Genomic DNA, 23,098 nt, shown 5'->3' with positions numbered 1-23,098 from the left:
GCGCTTGTTTTTAATGGAACCAGCAACATTTCGAAAACCCTTCCGCCAGAAATGTCAATGTTCGATGAAGTTGTGCCACATTTCAAGCATCGACATTCCCATCAAGGTATTCATAACGTTTTTTTAATTTATCATCTTTTATTGTAAATTAAGGCCACTATGAAAAATACATTAAGCATGAGTCGATTTTAAGTTGTGGAGAGCGCGGAGAGGTTGAATATTAAGGCCACAACGACACTGACCGTAGCCGAATTTAGCATCCACATATCAAATCGTATCAGTCACCCCAGATGAAATCATTTACCGTTATCCGTAAAACGAACCAATTATCCGTTATCCGTATTTATAGAGAACGAAAAATTTTACACAGATATTCTTATTCCAACTGTGCAGAAAGGAACGAAAAAAATTTTAATCGCTATCTTTGCCCACAATCCAAAACGTCTCCATCAATCCTTTACCCTGCAAAAGCGAAAAGATTTCATTTTTATATTTTAAATTAAAACGGTACCGTCGGTGCGCAATGTAAAGTCTTACTGAAACTCAAAAATTAACCAAAACGACGGAGAGTAACGTACTGAAGATAAAAACTTAAAATAAACACAATAAAATCAAATACAAAAATCAAATCAACGAAACTAAACAAATTTCAGAAGTTTGATTTAAGTGAACATTGATACTCGTAAAACAATTATGGTAGCATCATTAAAACAGTTCGAAACGTCCAGGGTACTGTTTTGCCCATGCCAAAGCGATCAGATTTTCATATAGGCAAAACGTAATAAGATCTCACTGCATGCACCACATTGGTGCTGATAACTCAACAAATCAGCAAAGCAGTGCTTCCAAAAATTAAAAATGCAAAATAAGATAACACGTTCCAGAAGGAAAAACCTAATCGTCGGTCAATCGACAACTGCACTGCATGATGGGTAATTATCGCATTTACCTTAACTTCAATTTCCCCTCTGGAAAAGCAGATGTATCCACCAAGTTTATCCAGTATTTCTTTTGTTGATAAACTGCACTGAATTTTTCCGGCTGCGATAACAACCGTTTGGTAAGCAATTTCCCCAAACAAAACACAGAAATATACTGTACACCAATACATGAATCGGCACATACGTTCTCCATGGGATTCCATTCGGCTGGACGTATTGACAGTATCACCAAAACTGAAAAAACAATTCGATATTAGGAAAATCTACAGCAAAATGCACATCAGCGGTTTTTCTTACAGACAATAACGGGGCATTTTTGTTCCAATGACCGCAGCAACACATGGTCCTAATGGAACAAGATATTCAAATTGATCAGTCGGTCAATCAGTTGCGATATGAACACTTCTACTGAGCCTCCGATCGACCAATCGTGTTTCAGTGCCGCCACAATCAGTTGTTAATGTTTAAGGACGATCAATTGTTTTGCAATAATTAACGAACAACAAAAGAACCACTGTTTTCCTTAATTATGTTGCACCACATAAAATCCACATTTTCGGCCGGAGCACAGCGAAGATCTTATTCAGCGAAAACGCAAAAATGAATGTCCGTCTGTTACGCCCAGTAACTACAGCCATTTCCAAAAAAAGCTGGAAGTGGGTTACGTGCGTTTGTTGCAAAGTCATTTAACAAATTCATTGTTACTTAATAAATAAAGTACTGTATAAGTTTATTCAGTGCTTTACCGATAAGCATGGAGATGCAGCATACTTGTATGTGCATTCGTACGTTCTTAAAAAAATGCACCGCTTCGGTCTGCCAATGCACAAAATTAATGTGCATTTTTCTGGTTATCACTTTTTTGTTATGGTAGTGCTGACCAATATTAATCTATCGGTAGAAGTTTGAAAATCTATTGTACGATGTAAAGCCTGTAATTATATAGATATTATAATTCTTCTGAAAGGAGACAAGAAATGCACAATCCCGCTACTTTCCCAAGCAGTTAATCAAACAATCCCATCCTGGCACCCCAACCTCACGGAAATTGTCATTACAATAAAAAGCGGAGAAAGCGAGCGGAAATTAAGGACTGGAAGCAATCGTTCAGACCTGAGCAGGACTCGATCGGTATGTACCAATGCAGTGGGCAGACAAACAACTGTTCCCTGTACATTTTGCAAGTATTACCCATAAAGCACCAATATCTGGGAAAAAAGTTCCAGATAAGAGACCGGAAATACATGCTTAGTTAATTAACCCTAGCTACGCTTCGTTTCCGAGAAATCTAGATTTTTGAAAAAAGTCTTTATTCCGTTAGAACAAAGCTTTTCGGTTTCGAGGCGGTACGCCTTTATGGAGTAAATCTGAAGGCGTCTGGATTATCTTTTAGTGTAGATACTGATGCTTAAGTTGTCAAAGTGCAACCATATGTACAGTGACCTATCTTCCCAATACTCTACAGCTCTACGTCATTTCCACCCTTGAAAGTCAAACAGACTAGCCTGACAGTCATATCGTTCGCTATGTTTTAACCGACGCTTGGGACCCATATTATGTGTCAGGGAAAATGAAAAAACTTGACGCTTTATACTGGACTACAACGGTAGTTGAGAGAGCTTAATCCCGTCAAATGCGGCAAAAGTGACCGCGTTGTATGGAGTTGTTAAATATATCGAAGGCTAAATGGAAGTGGTGCAGGGCTAGTGGTTGTCTGTGAGTATATTCGATCAATTTTGTACAAGCAATAACCTGAAGCTAATTTAGATCGCAATTCGTGCAGTACACATCTACCGTAAAAATGTACTACGTATTACGCAACCAATTTTAGCTCATGTCAAGTTCGTGAGGCTTTTAAAGCAGTATTCCTCTCATATTAACCTTGATCTGTTCACTTCGCTGCGTTACCAGTTCGTATATCTTTTGGGCTGGAAATAAATCGCTCACCTGAATGAATACCAACTCGCAAGCGCAGTTTGGCTTTAGGTTCAAAAGTCAGTCCCGCAAATTTAATGGCTGACACTTCCCGTCGCATCACTAGTCCCAGTGTGGCAATTTCTCCGGCATGCTTCAAACCATTGCGGCTCGGAAGACCACTAACAATCTACGAGTAGGAGAACACTGCAGAGTAGCCCGCTAATAATGGTATTAGTGGTAATACTAACAGTATTGTATATCTAATAACAAGCTATAGGTTAACGGAGGGTCTGAGAAATTGAAGGCTTACCAGATAGGCATCCTTAACGGTTTCCACTTTGTACACATCGTACTTCTCCACGCAACTATCACAGGTCAAGTATAAAGTATTTAAAATGGCGATGGTGTCCTTGGGTAGGACGGCTTCAGCCACCAGATCACCAAAACCATCAACGTCACTAAAGTGCACCGTTGTACTGGTGAACGTTTCCGGCTGAAGGATTTGACCTTTAGCCAGAGCAGCAGCCACGTTTCTGCAAGTGGAACACGATTAACATACGCAAACCTAGAAAACAATTGTAATGTAGTCATTGTAAAAACCGAATCAGAAAGGCAACCGCGCAATTATAAAACTGCGATTACATGTTTACATTAATCCCACCAAATACAATCTATGTACAAGAAAGGAGCTTTGTGCGTATTGCGTGTAATGTAAGTTGCGTGCTTTGATTTTGTAAGAACTTCGTATAGAATAGGAATGTGATGCTACAAGTAGAAAGCACTTACTTGGGCAACAACTGGCTCAGAATATCGTCCGACCGGCGCTTCTCTTCCATGAACTCGCGCATCTTCGTGTCGGCCTCGTACTCCAGCTGCGCAGCATGCTTTTCCATGGAGCGGATAAGATTATCGACGATATTGTCGCCGGAGCGGCCAAGGATCTTCAAGAGTGTTTCGCGGATCCGGATAAAGGGCGGCCGACTGAGAGGGTTCTCATCCCAGCACTGTTCGATTAGGTCGACAAAGGCCGGCGGACAGGAGGAGATGGGCACTCGAGGCCGTAAAGGCGGCATTGTGCCTTTCTTTACCTACAACACACAACAAATTAACACCCGGACATATTCTGCCTTTTGGCTTTTGTGTCCGTAGAGAAAGGACAGGCCCGATCAAACAGGCGGATCACTCCTCCAAAGTCGTTTACTATGTACTACAGCGTCAATGGCGGCCTACTTGAGGGGCTGTTAAACTTGAGAACTGGAGATTTCCGGATACAAGTTTGTTAATGATATCCAGAGCGTCGATACTGCGTTTTGTGTTCGTCGCACTGAATTACGAGAAATCGCGCGGTTATGTACTGGGCGGTCAAATGCATTAATGGTTTTTTGACAATCCAGTAGGAAAACTTTGTAGAAATATTTTCAACAATATCCAATCACAAAAAGCCACATAGTATAACCAGTTTCCTATTACAGATATTGTAACATTGAATTTTCCTGTTTGACTGGATTTCCTGTATGTAAAATGCCGACAATCCGACATACAAGGCTGCACGTTTGGTTTTCGCTAACCTCAAGTAAAATTTCTTTAGGTGTAAGATTGTTTTTACTGGCATCGGGACTTCTGAATGGCAAGGTTCTGAGCACAATTTGTTGCAGGATAATGGCATAAGCGTATATGTCTCCTGCAACGACAGTTCTTCAAGATTTTTACAAATGAAGGATACAAGAATGCACGAAACTATCGCTGTCATCAATTTCAGATTTGCAGAAAAAGTGGATTGCAGGAATCTTCATACCTTTCTGCAAGGAAATAAAAGAGCGGATTTGTCATTAACAAGCAAAAAGGAACATAAAAAGGATTTATTACTTGTGTCCCTTGTGGAGGCATTCGTATTCTGAGCAATTCAGGCGATCTCCAAAATAACTTGGTAAAATCGCGATTTTCATCGCTGTCAAATATCGGCATAAGTTCTTCGTCCGTCCGGAAATGCCCCAGGCCGTAGTCGGCAATTTTTAAAACAAAGTTACTGTCTATAAGGCACACATGTGACGATAAATTTCCATGTGTCTGCAGATTTGACAGATGAAGATAGTTCATTCCCTGCAATATGGGCAAGAAAGCAATAAGTACAAAAATATGTCCAAACTTACACATACACAGAAACCCAAAAATAAGTAAAACTACCAAAAATAAGAGCGCTTTAATTTAAACATATATACGTATCACAGATAAAATTGCAGTGTACTAGAGGTGCAAAACCCTGTACAAAGAAAGGGATAACTATCGGAGCAAGAACTATGGGTGTTAGCTACCCTTTCTTGATCTTTACTGTATTTGCGAGTAGATTTACAAAGAAATTCACAATAACTAAAAACGCTACAGAACAGATACAAGATAAAGAATCTACCTAGTCGGACTCAACTGCTCAGCACCGTGCTGCAGTTGCACGAAACCAAGTGCGAAATGAAAATAATAAGATGTCCTAATCTTCTCCGTGATTCACCAAGGATGGATTTTTTCAAGCAAACAAGGTGCATTTTTATGGTGAGACACAAAGCGTTTTCTGACCTACCGTAGATTTAAATTGATTTAATGTATTTGAATAAGCGGTTAAAAATATCGATCTGGTTATAGCACGGCCGATAAATGTGACCTTGTAGCACGAACGGAAACGCCCGTTATGAAATACAGAAAAAAATTTATCGGTTATCCAAGTTCATACAAGGTTTACAATGGGTCACATGCCACATAATTTTTACTTGGCCAACTCTGTATGCTATCGTACCAGTTACATAAAAAGGGCACAACTGAATATCCCCACACTTTTTTTCCAACATTAACGCGAAAAGTTTTCTCAACGCGTACTATGGTCCTTCCAATAAAGAAGCAGCTTGTGTTCGAAAAGCAGTGTGATTTACAACGAACTAATTAAGGTGATGAAAGCGCCAAAGTCTCTAACAAGGTTTCCGTTAATCATCGTCACTCACTGCAGTAAGATCTTTAAATAAGGCACAATTGAAATTCCAGTCTAACTGCATCCGGTCGCGATACAGCAGTTTCGTCAGAGATCCTTTGGAACACAAGTCTCCGACGACGCTTTCGCATGTATTGTCATCACTGATAACGATCCCATAAAACTTGAGAACGTTGTTGTGTTGTATGCGCTTAATCTGTAAAACATTTAGATGTAATTACCATTTAAGCATCAAACTGCGCAAGGACAAGTTTAACGGCAGCGTACCGGTAAAAGGCTCTTCCCCAGTGCTCCGCTAACACGTTGTTTCGGCTCCGGTAGTTCCCGTAATCCCACCGTTGATCCATTGTACGTTGCCCGTTTGACCACAGCATTAGAGGCAACGGACATTGCGTCTTCCTTTTTCTCATCAACACTCTTCGTTTCGGCGTCTTGATTGGCCTGCGCATACAATCACATCAATTCACAATTACTGTTACGTGCCCAAGATGCGAAGGTGTGTGCATAGTTTGATTTTATCCTTCCGATTACGCAACAATCTTGAGAAGGTACAGTTTTAAGTTAACGAAATCAAAAACTAATGGGTATGCTAATCAGCAATTAGCTAATTGCTATAGGTTTATTTTTATGACTTTATATTCAGCATTTGAAAACAATGGGTACGGTTTTGGCTGCATCACGTCTTCCTGTACTTCTGGGAAACTTACGCCTAACGATGGTTTGCTTTGCATGTTCGATGCAAACTGGCTGCTAGCTCCCGATTTCAGGCCCACACCGACAATCGTTATCTCGTGCTCGAAGATTCTCCACCAGAAGGGATCTTGAGTGGAGTTGAGGTACCTGCAGCGAACACTGATTCGTTAATCTCCCGTTTGAGCAAACCCATACTTCAAAAAGAAAATTGGATATAAGATGAGACACTCCTTTAACTGAAAACGTAAGTAAACAACGCACTCCAGGTTAATAACAAGCTGTAGGTAAGCAATGAGATAGCGAAAATTAGTCAAATTAACGTGTTCTCAATTGCTTAAGTGTTACCGTCGGACGAGGATGGTTCCCGCGATGCTGCCGACAAGTACCAGCACGACGGGAATGGCAACGGCAGCGGCGAGAGCGCTTTTTGGCATATCTATATAAGACAATCAAGTAAAAACAAATTATGATGTAGAAAATATGTATCAATCATTCCTCATATACTCGTGTATATAATTAATTATGTTTACTTGTAAGCAAAATTTTGCTCTTATGCTATCCTTAAACCTTATGCTAAATAGCCATCTCCCGTCTTAATAACTCGTGTTTTGGTTATAATAGAAGAAGTAGTACTTGGGAATCTTACCTTCTCGATCGAAAAGTTAATTGCTATTACAGTATCAGTGTTACCATAATCACAAATACAAATTCCAAATATCGAATACTTACGGTAAACGCATTTCTGTTCTTCTCCCAGAAATCCACAATACGGTGTATTTGGCGGCAGACTAGGGCGGCCATCCGGCCAGCTGAGTTGTCCCAGCAGCGAAAGGTCACCGTTAGCGAGAACGGAGAGGAAAAGCTGGAATAATATCACAGCGTAGGATTTAATTAGCAATGGCATTATTAATGCGGCATTGACGACTGACTTCGAAATCCTGCTTGACAACATCAAAATTCCTGATGACGTAATTGCTGCTGCGATCACCGGCTGAATTCAGACTGACAAGCTGACTGACGGGACTGGTGAAATTGAAGTTGTTCGTCAGCTGTGCCGCTAGACTGCCGTCGGTATAATCCATATTATTCCTGATTATATATTTCATCATGTTGGCATACATAATCACGGCATCATAGAAGTGGCTGGTGATAATGTCCACCTTGACGAGAGACACAGTCATGTGAATCGATTCTCGTAAAGGCAAAAAATTCCATGATTATGGTAAGAACCTACATCTTGCGAGGAATTGTAGACGTAACCATAGTTCTGCGCTGACAACTTCACCACTTGTTGAGCAAAAATATCGTACTGCACGGTGGTTGGCAGGTCTAACGAGACCATCAGCATGGACTGGAAAGCAGCTTTTGCGACCTGCAATAAAAAATAACACAAAATAATTAAAATAATTCAGTTGTTTAACCGGAATGGTGAATTACATCATCCAGTCCATCGCCGGCTGCGTACGAAAAATTTCCCCAAGTTGTACTGTCGAACAGGTTCACGCACAGATAGACCTGCAGAAATTAGAAATCCACTGTTAGCCGAATTACAGGAACACAATTCGAATGTTTTTCAAAACCTGATAACGTTTTTAACACAACAATCCCGGTTAATCGTTTAATGCATAACTTACGTAATCACCGGATGTCATTCCCAGTCCACTGGCGGCAATCTGCAGCAGACCATAAAGATCAAGTAGTATACAAATCATGGCGGAACCCAGGACCAATATCCCGGGTATTTTCAAAAATGACACGATTGTGTTGTAATAAATAATTATGCACCATTCATGATTTTCTCTGTGTAAACATGTCATATTTAATGTTACCGAGACACTTTAACATCGGTTTATGTCAACAAATCTGCAGCATTGTGCACTATCGGCTTTCGTTCCAATGGTTTCTGAATATGTCATCCAAGGAAGCGGTGCGTCAATTATTCGGATACAGTGTCAAACCAAAAATAAAATTTTTTTAAAAATGTCACTTTGCGGCTTACGTTGAATTTTCACACTACTGCACTGGTAAAACAATTGTGATATCTACTTTAATTACCGATAAAACGGCAACATAAAAAATGTTTATTAGTTTTACCATTATTCTGCGGACGGTGACGGACGGCGCCAGCAGCAGGAAAACTGCAGAATAAACAAGAATTCCGATGTGCATCGATTTTCACACCGCGATGTATCATTACACAGCGATAACCGCGCCATCACACAGCAAAATGTCGGCTAGACGTTTACCTCGGGAGCGGGCGATATTGCTGGTGAGCAGATTGTTGATCTGGTCATCCGTGATGGTGGTGGAGTAGATGGCGGTCTGCTTGGTGTTCTGCGACAGATCCGGCGCCTTCTCCAGTTGGCCGTCCATGATGGCCGACAGCTGCTGGTAGAAGCTGTTATCCTGATCCTCCAGAATCGTGGCACTGGTGTACTTCTGCCGACGGAGGAAGGAGATCAGGACCGACGCGGTGTTCTGGTGGGTGATGGAGATGCGGGCCAGGTAGGGGTACTGGTCCAGGGAGGCGGCGATACCGACGCCAGCCGCTGCAAAAGAATGACCACACTTGGAGAATCACGAAATCTGCCATGTTCTGCAGCCTCGCGAACTCGAGGTTCATTATGAAAGGACAAACTTGAAAGCGGTTGTCTGTTTTGGGCAACGTTGATAATTCGATTGGTGTTAGAAACTTAGAATAGTATACCAAATGCAAACCTCTCAACCAAATCAAGACTGCTGAAATATGAAAACAACTGAAACTGAACGGATGGTGATTAGGCTCATGTTGAGGCATAAACCGATGACCCTACGGATGTGCAACTGTGCATACTTGATTGCATATTTAAACATAACAAACGAATTTCGTCTTGAAGAACGCAAGTCGGACTCACATGCCCAAAACAGCAAAAGCAGTGAATCCGCCATCTGGTGACGGCTACCGTTAGAGTTTGCTGGATATCCCTGGGGCTCTAATTGTGAGGTGAAATTTGCAACTAGGCATTGGTCAAATTAAGGCTACCAAACAGTAGGACAAAGAAAATTGGTGGCCGGTTCGTTTAAGTTTTTTACCAGTGTTTTTAGGTTTCGGTATTACATCCAGAAAACTTCTCGACAGTGACTGTTGACGGTACGCAAAATATTAAAATTTTAAAAAAAATGCACCAATGCTGCGATCTTCGAAACAGCTTTGCCGAATCTCAAGAGGCTTGTACATATCTCTGTACATATCTCTCGTACACTGATAAATGCGAATACGGTACCCAATTTACAATAAAAAAACCTGTAATAATATTATTATAATATTTGTACCACATATACGAGTAAAACTAATTACTACTGTGCGAAACATGACATGTACTCTGTACAGTTTAAATGTCTGGCGTTCCTACCGCCGTGCTCTACATCCAGTACGGATACGTAATGCGTAACTAATATAGGGGGCAAAACTAAGCGTGTTCCACGGTTCCCCTGTATTGCTGCCGTCACCCGCCTGGAGTGTGACGTTACGGCAATACATATGGTTAAATCTGGCGCGGTACATAAGCACCATGTTCAGCCACAACGTAAAACTCCATCCGGGTGACGGCAGCAGTAGCCGGAAACGGTGGAACACGTTTAGTTTTGCCCCCTATATAATTAGTTGAGATTTCGCGAAACGTGACGAATGCCGGTATCCGACAGCGATGAAAGGAGTACTAAATATAATCGTACAATTAATTGTAAGATTGGCAGCATACTTACATGGACAGCCGATCATGAGGATTTTGTAGTAAGCCACGTAATCATATATTGATTCGGCAGCCGATCCACAACCTACGAGCATATGTACATCGTGAAAGAAAATGCACGGTTATAAGCAGCTGCACGTTGGTTGTTGTGAATGAAAATTATAACTTATTAATGTCAACAGGATAAAAGATATGGTTCTTTGTTACGTGTACTACATACGTAAGTCTGTAAATTTTTCACATGCCGAGCACCGAAATAATCGGGACAAATTCGCAGTCAAACATGATCGCAGAAAACTGCATGATTACGATTTGCGTGTGCTGCATATGCGAGAGAAAATCATTCAAAATTGTTTATTAGGCTCTCAATGCATAACTTTGAAGATCCCACACATCTTTCACCGCTTTTTAAATTTACACATACGTCTATAGACTGCGGAAAAAATTGAAATTTTGTCGGATCATCTAGTGGGATGTCGGCAATTAGAAAATAATGTGTATGTGCCCGAGCAAAAAGACCAGTAATAGTAATGCCTTCAAGAAAAAGTTTTTTGTAATTATGCAGTTGCTGAAGATTTCGGGAGGCTCGTCGGTGTGATTGTTGCGTCACAACGAACGGAGGTATAATTTAGGGAAATCGCCGCTATTTGATATAACTCTAAATCGTTTCCGTTTCCGGGAAGCAGTGTATAGTTAACAAAATGCATAATTAATTTACTTCATGTTCGGTACGCTAACTGAGCGTCCATAATTGTTACTGCATTTTCGGGGTTAAAAGCCGACTGCGTCGGCAGTTTACGACGATAAATGAGTTGAGCATTGTTATTTAATTGCAACTGGGAAGGTTGTCGATGAAAGGTCCTAAACTGGAGCGTACGTGCTGAAAGCTCATGTGCTAACTATAAGAGCATTCGACGAAATTCTCGCGTTATATCTCCAAATTTCCCATAATGAAGGTGCTAGTAACGAGAACACTATTAAAAATTTAATGTAATCAATAACCGGACACAATTTACACTTAAGGACACTGACTGAGTTTTGGGAAATACCTCACAGTAGTTCTCCGCTTTTCCAATCAGCTGGTTTGCACCAAAGCCTCGCATGCCAGTATTGCGACTATCATTATGTTTGCAAATTACAAAGTATTGAGATAGCAAAATATTAGCTACTTCTGGGAAATTATCTCGAGATCGAATTCGAAGCACAGCGGTTGTAACTGAGGTAGTTGTCTGATTTGACATGGATTTGTTCAGAATAAATTTTTACTTATACTAGGGACTTTCTGAATAATTATCTTTTAGTGGAGCTTAAACGATTGTCTGAACCTGGGATGCGCTATATGCGAGCTGTATATCCATCTTGGGAATTTTCTAGCATTGTACTGTTAGCTGCAGAGAACTTTTTTAAGTAAACTTCAGTGATCCGCAAATACCATTATTATTACACATATAGATATTACATATTTGCAAAGTAAGCTCCAAATGCGTCATGGCGCTATGCCCACGGGAAATTGCTGCTCGATATACCACAGCATGTAAGGACAACATTGTACATTTAGCTAATTACCGAAAACAGCAAAACACATTAGACAGCAATATTTATACGCTAAAATTGTGTAGTTACATGTTCGGTTCGGTGTTGTACCAAGCAGTTTGTTACACAACCAAAATTGTTTCGCCAAGTACTGTACAGATATGTAATATGCGCATTGCGCAGTATTCTACATATAAGGTATAAAATGCATATAATTATATGGATTCGGGCACCTTATAAGTGCTGTACTAAAATCTGAAATAAATGAACTGAGCTATATGCAAAAAAACTGAAATAACCAACTAAAGTTTAATAATCTGTCGTACTGTAATGCAAAAATACGAAAAAATAAAATAAAAATTATAATATGCATAACACGTTCCATAATTCACAACGTCACCTGGACCAATAAAAACATCACAGTCAATGCCGGCGTCCCTTAGTTGAATAACATAGGTCATGGCGTGATTCTTCGGCGTGCATGTCGAGCCGATATCCTTAAAGATGGTCTGGAGTGAGAAATTCTGCGGTAATATCACATCATTGGCGTAGGCCACCGCTAGATCCACCGCGGCACGGGATCGGTCAAAATCGTAGAACAACTTCCCATTTGTACCGCGTTCGACGATGAGGCACACATTGAACTGATAGGCCGCACGCGCCGCTTGACCATGCATCAGTATAGCAGTAATCAAAACAATCAACCGCCACCCGATGCGCCGCATTAGCATTTCACACCGGCATCATATGCAGGAAGAAACTAAAGAGTATGATAATAAGAAGACACAGCAGAATTTAAACGATTCCTGACGAAAAACATTACGGCCTTAATTATATACAAAGCGGCATGGCGGAATAATGGCACGATGCGCAGGAGAAAAAATTTGCGTGTTATGGCCGCTTAGAGGGACATTTCCGGTGGTATAAAAAAGCGGGGCATAGGCATTTTGTGGAGAGAGACGTGTTAAAAGTTGCCAATTGAGAAGCGTTACGCCGGGGCCGGGGGATCACCTTCTGGTTATTATATCGATTTATTAGGCTTCATTACGCCGGCTTTTGATAAAACCCCGGTGTTCGGGCGTCACCGGCGTTATTAAACCCGGCGACCGACCGGTGTGATCGATAATTCGATAACAATATGTGGACAACGCGCGCGCGCAATGAGCAACTGTATGTAAATAACGCCGACTCTGTTCGAGGCCGTTTTTCCCCTTTTCAAATCCCAGGTATTGTACCATTAAGACTGCCTCGATGAGTCGTGGAAAATCTTAAAGCGATTTTTCTCCCTGTGTGCGAATCGTGGAAGATGCGGTCACTCTTGATTATCCAGGGAGGGAGAGAGACGCGTCTGGAAGGATTTTGAATAAGATATGCGCGTTGCGCCTGCACAGTACATTATATCTAGCTGGGTACAGGGAAAGAAACGAAAGAAAATCAATATTAAATAGCTTCCGTGGTAGTGTGTTTTATCATCGATTACCTCGACCATGATTCTTTTGTTAGCGCTCCCAGGATTTATGAGAGAAACGTTTAAAGCGACATTGTGTACTTTGTCGGTTAACTATCGGCAAATAAGCACTACCGGTGAGAGTAATCCCGCGTCGGAGAATGCGTATAAAGTACACATATATACGCACACCGGTGCGGACGTTTACATGATTGGTGATTACATGACCAAGTTAATCTTCTTGTGACGATGTTGGAAAGAAGCAGTGGCATCGGAATGTAATACCGTTGAGTTAAAACAACTGCACAACCTAACGAAGAAAGTCAAGTAATGAAAGGTCACGACAAGGTCACGGGGCAGCTTAAGATAACGGTGCAGTTTTTTCCAGCTAGTCTCGAAAAGCTTGGCTTGATTTTTGTATGCTGTTTTCTGTACAAAAGTATATACTGCACCTGGGTTTTACAAGTTTACGATGTACAATATTCAGTCCCGCAACTTCCGCTTTCACAGTTTTGTCTGGGATATTACAGTAAAAAGAAATTTTCTGTTTTTCGGTGTCGGTGTTTTACACCGACGACAGGCGCTGCAATTTCCCATAGAAAACATTCTAGGAAAACTACGGGTAGAAATAGTAAGAAACAAAAGGTCTATGAAAACAAGACAGATTGTTAGTTGGACCATAAATAATAAATGACAGGTCGTCTGGATGTACGATCAGCACTCAGTGAGTTTAGCTACCATTTTTAGCATCTGATGTAAGCTTTAAAGGTTAATATCGATTACCTTTCAAATTTAATAGCAGTTGACCCGACGTGTGGGTGTACAGTACAGGATGTGCCTGTACGCCACTCGCTCTGTATCATCAACCGCCATGGGCTGTTATATATATGAGCGTTACTTACGTTAATGAGTGCGGCACGTTCAAGTACGAAAAAAAAACTACGGAGTACGGACTGTCAAGCAATACGATACACAGAATTACTGTACTCGGGATAATTCGCTGGATGCACTTTTGTGCAGACGTAGACGGAAAGTAAAGCGGCTCAAGGGACGTTCAGAAATATATGGAAGTAAATTTGATCTGCGTAATTATTTATGTTGTTTGCCCTAACCTTGCAGGTCAAGCACACACCAAAAACGCATGGACAAGCAAATTTGATCTTAAACGCAACTGGGAAAGTGTACTGCTGCTTTCAGTCCTAACTGCAGCACATCGCTGCAGGTGGAAGACAGTGGACCTTTGATACACCTTATTGTCCAAAACCGCAAAACGTTGGCGTAGTTGTTCTTATTGTTTAGAAGTTAGAATTAATCCAGGAAAAACCAACGTAACATGCAAAGAGTTGATAAGCTTTTCGCGTAAACGCTTCCGGTACCGGTAGTCCAAGTTACTGTTCGTATGCGTATGACATTTGTACGTGTTGTTGTACTTTACAGATACATGATCTCACTAATTTTGTCACCGTAATCGTTTATAGCATATTAAATTACAAATATTTCGCATGTGGCTAAATTAGTAACATGGCATGTATATATCGGTATAGCGAGTGTTACAGCGTTCATCTATCTATCAAACTGTGCGAGTAAATACATTAAAAGTCCAGCAAACACAACAATGTTACAATACACAGCTGAGCAGACATAATAAAAATAATAAAAATTAAACAACGTAAACAGCACTGAAGAAGAGGTTAAAGTAAAAATATTCGATCAACGAGTAACTTCCAATACTCGTACTTTTTTTAAGTGAACATAATAACTACGAGTATATATGGCATCAGGTCATGTTACAACGCTAATGCGCATATCGGAATTCGTCGTGAACCAAAGTCAGCATAAAACTGCAGCCTGGATCGTCTATTTTCCTTGAATTTTTAAATTAACATTTACCGCGGTAATCTGATTGGTTTTCAATCAGTCTTATACGGTTATACCTTGTTAAATCCAATAACGAAACCACCGTTTCACGCCTGTGCTGGTCACGCAGTAACATATAGATAGTTCTATGTGCACTTTGTTCAGTATCTGCACGTAAAGCGCAGATTCCGCGGTTTACGTGAACAGCTGACAAGAAAGTTCATTGCCTCGAGTTTAAGTCACACCTCCTCAAGGACAGACATCGGCCGTAATCTTTAGACAACTCACCAACGTTGGGCAGATAAATACCACCACAGTTCATCTCTACGTCTACGTGCACGTGTGCATCTCGATATGCCTTATAGCGGAATTCAAATGCCATTTCTTAAGACTTTCCGAGAATTGTTTGGAATCTGAGTTCTAACCGTCGCATATCAAAAATTCACCGGTACCGGTAGCCAGCTCATTGCGTGTACGCAATTGTTTACACCGTTTCAAAAACAAGATCTGCACAGGCCAGACGTTTTCGTGGCTCGACATTTCAGCCTTGACCTTGGTTGTTATTCTGTACTACATGCAGTACTGACGGTTTCATATGGTTTTGTTACTGTTGTAAAACAGATTTATTTTGTAAACGAGCATTCGCCGCAAGTCGACCATTATTACTGATCATTACGCAACGATGCTGGAATTTTTATCCTTTTCGACCCTCAGCCTAGCTGTGGCCGGGATTTCAGGACTATTGGCATGTGTCTTGACCGGGATGATGGTTCACAGACGACAGGTGTCTGTAAAGGGAAAATCCAAACTGCCGCCTGGACCATTCAGTATGGAATTTATGCCGATACAATACGTACCATTTTGTTTTGCACTTTACCTAAAAATTATATTATTTTGCCCTTGGTACAAATATTTAGGTTTACCAATTATTGGAGACTTATACATGATGGAAGCGGCATTCCATCTGAGTTTACAAAAAATGTGGCAACAATATGGAGATATCTATAGTGAGTTAAAAGAAATGGTTATGTATATAATTAATAATCGTAATTACGTATTGTCATGATGGAAGCGGCATTCCATCTGAATTTACAAAAAATGTGGCAACAATATGGAGATATCTATAGTGAGTTAAAAGAAATGGTTATGTATATAATTAATAATCGTAATTACGTATTGTCATGATGGAAGCGGCATTCCATCTGAATTTACAAAAAATGTGGCAACAATATGGAGATATCTATAGTGAGTTAAAAGAAATGGTTATGTATATAATTAATAATCGTAATTACGTATTGTCAGTGCGAAATGCAGTACACCCACGTAATTTCGTTTAAATCGCATACTATCTTTGTTGGGTGGCAGCATGATATACGAGTATTTTATCGTCTGAAATGCTAACAATGTATGTTGTATTGTACTTTTAGGGTGTTATTTTGGACCCTTTTTAACCGTTGTCGTAAATGATGTGCCCGGAATAAAGGCTTTGCTAGCAGACGAAAGAACTTCCGATCGACCAGATCTGTTTTTATTTCGGGCGACCGATAACAACAAAGGTTAATAATGCTGTTGCTCTTCAGTTATCGTTCAGTCATATCTAGCCGGTCAAGAACGCGTCGACAAATCTTCGTGAGCAGTATAAAAGTCACGTGCAATATATATACCTTAGTCTTTACAGCTTACCATTAGATTTATCTTGCTAATGTTCCACTTTCATATGTCATTAATTTAATTTAATATAGCAAATCTCTAGAATACCACCAAAACATACGTAAATGCAATTGCGTGCTATTATTGATATTTACCATGCAAAAAAACCCGTTATCGTTTAGAAAAAACATAAGGCATAAGTTACCGTTACAATAAATACATACATACAAAGTACATTATAAATTATTACAGCAATTTCTTATTGGAACGGCAGTGCGAGTACCAATAAGTAGTGATATCCACAAATGCAGTAGTTATTAGAGGGATGTTTATGAACTTAGTAAAAAATTGCAGGATTGGGTTTATCCAATGGCCATGTCTGGCGGACACAGCGTCGTTTCGCATTGAGTACGCTGCGCGATCTGGGCATGGGAAAGACCTTTCTCCAGGACACTATATTAGATCAAGTAACCGAAGTGCTGAAGATATTCTCGGATACCAACGGCAAACCCTTCAATCCGAAAATTCTCTTTGGCCAGAGCCTGGCCAACGTCATCTGCAGTGTGACCTTTGGTCAACGTTTCGAGCATAACGACAAACATTTTCTCCGGTTGATGGAATTGTTTGCCGAGAACAATATCCTCGCCGGCTTCAATCGACCATTGCAAATCTTTCCCATACTGAGATTAATACCGTTTTCTAAATTTCGGAGAGACTATTTAGCGCTGATGAGAAATATCAATGAATTGCATGAGTTTATTGGAGTACTGATAAAAAAACATGGGATTAAGGAGACATCGGATGGTGTCAGGGATTATGTAACGGCGTTTCTGCAGACGCAGGAGTTGGAGAAGAACAATCCAAACAGCACATTCGACGGTAAATGTACATACTCGTATGTATACGGTCCTTACAATAAATAATTACTACCCATATATCTTGCTTTTTTGTATTATTATGCGGAAAATTTCTCTTACATTCCAGTTTAAATTGCAGACGAGCAACTGGTTATTTCGGTACGAACTCTATTTGGAGCCGGCACGGATACCACAGCCGGGACACTGTGCTGGTGTCTGCTATATATGATCGAGCACCCGGAAGTTCAGCGTAAAGTTCAAGAAGAAATTGACCAACTTTTGGGAAACAGCCAGCTAGTCACAATGGAGCACAAAGGTCCGCGCGTTTGAAAACTCTAAATGTGTATACAATATGATGTACTAGAAATAATAAATGAAGACATTTGGGAATTATAGAAAATTAAATTAAAGCTGATAGGTATTGTACGGTATAAGGTTATAAGCCCCTTACGAATAAAGTACTAATTAAAGTTTAATAATTAGTTACGTGCTGCTACTACAATACATAATCTAACATCTATACATTTTCACATAGTTAATCTCCCATACACGGAAGCGACAATTATGGAAGTGCAACGAAATTCCCCGGCTGTCCCGGCAACAGGTCGTGGGGTCACCGACGACATTATCCACGATGGCTATCTCATCCCCAAAGGCTCCCATATCGCCGTCAACATGTACGGTGTCCATCATGATGCGCGGTATTTCCCCCAACCGGAAACTTTCCGACCCGAGCGTTTCATTGATGAGAAAGGACGAATATTTCGCCCAGATGCGTTTATGCCTTTTGCCTCAGGTAATTGTGTCACTCAATTAACAAAAATCAATTACACAAACTGTGTCTTTTAAATTTTATTTGTTGTGCGCGAAATCATTAGTATCACTCATGTTTCTTTTTTTGCAGGAAAACGAATGTGCCTAGGGGAATCTTTGGCCAGAATGGAATTGTTTTTGTTTTTCTCTAATATCCTCAAACATTTTGACGTGAGGGCGGCTCCAGACTGCCACATTTCCCCCAATGATGTCATTTTTGGGCAGGTCAACGTGCCGGGAAGATTCGAGTTGGCCATTACGCCGAGAAGACTATGAATGCATTTCACGTATGGTTCTACCGGAAAAACCATCATGTTTTTTGGTTCCTGCTCGGTACTAAGTACCAAGTTGTTTTTCTTTGAGGTGTCTTATAAATATTTTAAGAGTTAAAAAGCGTTCCTTTTCTACCTGAGTTCGCTTTTTGAAAGCACGCTTTTAGTTAAACAAAAAATATCTGACCTGCGAAATGGTTTTCATTATAATGCCGTTTCGCGACGCCCCAGTTGTCCAGCTGTTTAATTCCACATCTAATAATCTAATAAAACTCTGCAACATTTCATTTCCTAACCAACTGTCAAACAAAATAAAAAGAATCAAACGGTAGCTACACCGGTGCAGCTGCACAGTCATCAGTTTACTATAAAGCAATTTAAATAACTTTCGGGAATGTAACACAGAATTTCGGCAAAAAAAATTATTAAACTTCATTTACAAAACAAAACGCAATTTTCCTTTCTTTAAATTCAAAAATCACGCGTATTATACGCTCCTCCTCGTTAGCACCGTGGCCAGCGAGGGCAGCATCTGTCCCTGAATACTTCCATACTGTACTTTCTCCCCGTCAATCGTCAGAATGCCATCCTTCTCCCGCGGCTCCAACCGAAAGGCTCGCACCGCCACTTTCTGCACATGACTGTTCGCCAAATGGCTGCCGCTGTCCATATTTAGGAGAAAGGATGTCACCGCCATCTTGGGCGCACCGGCTTTAATCCAGAACAGATAACCCAGACCGTCGTTTAGCTTCGCCCAGGGAATACCGGCGCTGGAAGCAGCTAAACGACTGATGACCACCAGGCAGACGGTGATGAAATCGCCGTCAATGGTGGTCCACGTGGACGAAACGGGTTCGGACAGGGGGACCAGCAGGTCGGTGGACGGTTTGGGGAGGTGAGCATCGGAGAGGTAGGAATGGGGGGCGGGAGCATCACCGCTGGCTGGGGAATCGGCCGGTAGATAGGACAGGACACCGGAGTATGTTCGTAGATCTAAAAAAATGAGATCAAAAAGCATTTAATGCTGTCAAACCTGGCACACGCTTCGACGGTATTTTGTTTCCCACATAGGTCATGTTCTCCAGACTGTAAGTTCATCATTTAATACAGATGCTACGTACGGTGATACAGCTCACAACAGAAAAGTAAAACAACAATAGCAGCTGTTACTAAATACACTGGATAGCTGTTGCTTCTCGATGTAATTTATTACAAAACCTAAATTTCGCACTTATTAACTTTACTCATGCCATACTATGTACACCGCCAATATGTAAAATACAACTTGTCTACATGTTATATTAAAAGTTAACACCAATGAAAGGAAAAATATCGCTTCAATTTTCCAAGTAATTAGTATTGCTTCAATTTTCCAAGTAATTAGTATTATAGCCTTTAATGGTATGAACAAAACAATGGACTGATTTCATACCAGTAATTCGCTGCACCGCCTGGACAGTAAACCGGGTTTCCCCCAGATTGCGATACTTCTCCGATTCGATGTCAATATCGGCGATGAGGCCCCAACAAACCGACAGAAATCCATAGCGGCTGTACCACGGAGTTTCCAAGTACACGATATCCAATGGAGTGGGAACACTTTTGGCTAACAGCAATGCGGAATGTTTAACGAATTCTGTTCGGAATGGTTCCCTGTCAACAAGAGAAAGGTTTCTATCAAACAAACTACTGCACACTGTTTCTACAGTTTCATCTAACTGTTTTCCTTAGTAAATCGAATAAAACGGGAAAGATTTCCAGAAAAGCGCAAACCAAGCTGATCTTAAAGTCCCGCGTTCAAGGTCTTGTTCTAAAAAATTAAATCATGTGCGTTAATGGAGATACTATAGTGCACTTTCCGATTTGGTTCATACATTGGTGAGCACTTTATACTCGAACCACTCCTATACAACAACTACAACTATACGACATACAAACAGCGTTTAACAATGTCTGGCAGTTGTTAGAAGAAATGCAGCAGCGGTTTTGGGAATACTGAATGCGCGGGATAAATTTTCGTACAACAATGATCCTGGTTGATTTTTTAACATTTAAATTTCTATCATTTTAAATTTTAATTAGTATGTACCAGCGCTGGCTTTTTATTCTGTGAAGTGGCCATTGCCGAATAAAAAAATTTTTTATCTACACGAAACGGAACACCCCGATAATATTCACTGCGAAGCGAAGATATTCAAAGTGTTGCGGCCTCGTGGGTGCCGCCATTCACAGAAAGTCATATTCGAAGTACTACGGTATTTATTCAAATTTGTTCAGATCACCGCTTTTTACCCTGAAGCCTCATGTATACTGGCGGCCAAGGCATTGCCCGATCCGCCTGGAATGTGACCAATCGGTATCCGTACGGCTTCCGCCCAGTCTGGGCGCATCATCAAACCATTGAGCGCTTCGTGAACCAAACCTATGGGAAAACAGTTCAAAAAACCAACTCTTTCAAGCACCAATACTGGGCTTCATTTGTTCGCTGATACCGCAGCTTAGCGTAGCCGTTTTAGAAAATTTCACCATTATCGAGAATGTACGCAACTTCTTTCCTATCAAATATCTTATATCCACTTGCCAATAATATCTCGCAGATAACTTTCTGAAATAAATTTCTACACTCTACTCAATATACTAATATCAATATACTCAGTAATGATGTGTGCAGGATTACTGTTGGCAAACCCAACAGAACGCACGCCTTGATTTTTGGTGAATCACTGAATTGCATCATTGACTTTTTTTTGGTACCGATACGGTATATGTACTTTCACCCAAGAAAATGAATCTAACAATTCCAAACAGAACGACATACTTAACGTAAGTCCAAACTTTATTGTTAAACAAACAAACTACTGCGCAAAACCGGTTTTCAAAAGTGTAGCCGTCACTGTTGGCACAATTTTACAGAGTATGCCATATGAATTTAATTAACCAAGGAAAAACGAAGCTGACAGAACTTACCATCGCCTGCTACTACAATGAGCGCCGAATATTTACTCAAATCCAGTGTCTGCATGATCTCCATGACATGGCCAGCTCGTTCTGAAAACACAATTATTTGTGCGAGACGTAATATTTAATACTAACATTCCACATTACAATCATACGCCTTTGGCAAAGAAAAACTGTATGCTCACCACTCACGATAACTTCGAATGGTATGGCAGCTTCGGCAAAAATCGGAACGACGCGTTCACGGAAAAGCTTCTCCGCTTTGCCCGGTCCACCGGCAGGATTAATCACAACTAGCCATACTCCCGAATGGGGATCTCGCAATCCAGAAACTGCAAAAAACACAAAAATTTATGCGCATGTTTATTAAATCTTGGCAAAGAAAACACTAGTTACGGAATAATTTCACCAACTGTACATTACACAACGAACAAACATTGGTTTACGCCTTAGGTAGCCAGTTCACTACGACATCATCCTGAAATCAGCGCATCAATAGAAGAAGTTATCACACACAAATCTGCAGTTCTGCACATCTTAGAAATATTTTTAACGTTTGTTTTTTAATTTTAAAACAGTATTAAGGGGAAAATATAATAAGTGGCCAAGTGATTATTCAACTGATTAATAATGTATTAAGTACTATTTATTAGTAATAGGCTCATTCCTTACCTGCACTCCGCATCAGCCTGTATATGGCATTTCGCCATTTGTCTGCCACGAGCAAATTCTCCTCGAAGACCGCCGCCTCGCCCACAACGAACGTCAGACCCTGGCGTTTCCGTACAGGATCCACGCCGCCCATCAAAGTCCGTCCGCGTTTGTACACGAAGAAGGAGAGATACACCTGCGGATCATCCGCGCTCTTCCCGCGCATACAGTGTACTCCCACCACGTCATCCAACAACACCTCCTTCCATTTGGCATTCCCCTCCGCCGGGGCATATTTGATGGAGGTATCGGTTAAGTATACATTGTACACTTTACGAGATCCTAACAGGCTAAACTGGCCTGTTAGCCGTGCCGTGATTGTCTGCTCCGACATGGTGTCACGTTCGCAGCGTTCCCCATGGGACTCACAACTAGGTGAGCACACTCAACATCACCGTCGATCAGCTAGTTTGTCTGAAAATGAAACCATATCGCAGTGTGTGATACAGTCCGATAGTGGCAATGAGATACAAATGGACTATCTGGAACTTACGAGATATTTCGCAAGATATCTGAAAAGGAAAAATAAAACATTGATAAATTTGTATTAGAAACGAGAACAGGTAGAGAAAGGCAAGGCGCAACGCTACATACGTTGTCTACACTGAGGCGTAAACTCTAATGTATTTTGTAAGATTGCGCAACACAGCTGTAGGGTAGCGTGCCGAAGCGACGACAACGAACGCGTGGTTTTTTGTGCGTATGTGTAAGTTTTTACGGCTTCATTTCTATATGACGAAGACT

At 40.8% G+C, this 23,098-nt stretch overlaps 3 protein-coding genes across 4 annotated transcripts; 1 reads left to right on the top strand and 2 right to left on the bottom strand.

The window, feature by feature from the left end:
* Positions 1 to 133: 133 nt before the first annotated feature.
* On the bottom strand, positions 134 to 12,819 carry LOC129597946 (atrial natriuretic peptide receptor 1-like). Its single transcript, XM_055495655.1, has 22 exons — positions 12,190 to 12,819; positions 10,270 to 10,341; positions 8,772 to 9,074; positions 8,620 to 8,663; positions 8,160 to 8,198; positions 7,963 to 8,040; positions 7,760 to 7,897; positions 7,455 to 7,685; positions 7,255 to 7,387; positions 6,871 to 6,961; positions 6,540 to 6,672; positions 6,100 to 6,273; positions 5,846 to 6,028; positions 4,725 to 4,958; positions 4,427 to 4,546; positions 3,645 to 3,946; positions 3,169 to 3,391; positions 2,889 to 3,045; positions 1,239 to 1,287; positions 1,126 to 1,175; positions 950 to 1,041; positions 134 to 462 (listed from the first exon to the last, which is right to left on the bottom strand). Exons 1-22 carry the CDS (start codon positions 12,518 to 12,520, stop codon positions 412 to 414), a joined length of 3,228 nt encoding a protein of 1,075 aa, XP_055351630.1. The 5' UTR covers positions 12,521 to 12,819; the 3' UTR covers positions 134 to 411.
* A 2,624-nt stretch (positions 12,820 to 15,443) lies between these two features.
* On the top strand, positions 15,444 to 19,008 carry LOC129591781 (cytochrome P450 2C15-like). Of its 2 annotated transcripts, XM_055487592.1 has the most exons (7): positions 15,444 to 15,920; positions 16,011 to 16,100; positions 16,521 to 16,649; positions 17,098 to 17,622; positions 17,740 to 17,916; positions 18,136 to 18,396; positions 18,505 to 19,008. In XM_055487592.1, the coding sequence occupies exons 1-7, from the start codon at positions 15,776 to 15,778 to the stop codon at positions 18,687 to 18,689; spliced, it is 1,512 nt and encodes a 503-aa protein (XP_055343567.1). In that variant the 5' UTR covers positions 15,444 to 15,775; the 3' UTR covers positions 18,690 to 19,008. The 2 variants fall into 2 exon arrangements, with proteins under 2 accessions (XP_055343567.1, XP_055343575.1); XM_055487600.1 differs by lacking the exons at positions 15,444 to 15,920; positions 16,011 to 16,100 and adding an exon at positions 16,307 to 16,338.
* On the bottom strand, positions 18,914 to 22,963 carry LOC129591797 (sphingosine kinase 2-like). Its single transcript, XM_055487612.1, has 7 exons — positions 22,848 to 22,963; positions 22,316 to 22,768; positions 21,829 to 21,975; positions 21,653 to 21,733; positions 20,978 to 21,107; positions 20,118 to 20,338; positions 18,914 to 19,678 (listed from the first exon to the last, which is right to left on the bottom strand). Exons 2-7 carry the CDS (start codon positions 22,686 to 22,688, stop codon positions 19,173 to 19,175), a joined length of 1,458 nt encoding a protein of 485 aa, XP_055343587.1. The 5' UTR covers positions 22,689 to 22,768; positions 22,848 to 22,963; the 3' UTR covers positions 18,914 to 19,172.
* Positions 22,964 to 23,098: the final 135 nt, after the last annotated feature.

The sequence above is a fragment of the Paramacrobiotus metropolitanus genome, unplaced genomic scaffold (genome assembly GCF_019649055.1).
Source record: "Paramacrobiotus metropolitanus isolate TYO unplaced genomic scaffold, Prichtersi_v1.0 Parri_scaffold0000003, whole genome shotgun sequence".
Taxonomy (NCBI): domain Eukaryota; kingdom Metazoa; phylum Tardigrada; class Eutardigrada; order Parachela; family Macrobiotidae; genus Paramacrobiotus; species Paramacrobiotus metropolitanus.
Note: the sequence above shows the minus strand (reverse complement) of the source record. Positions and strands in the feature narration are given on the sequence as shown.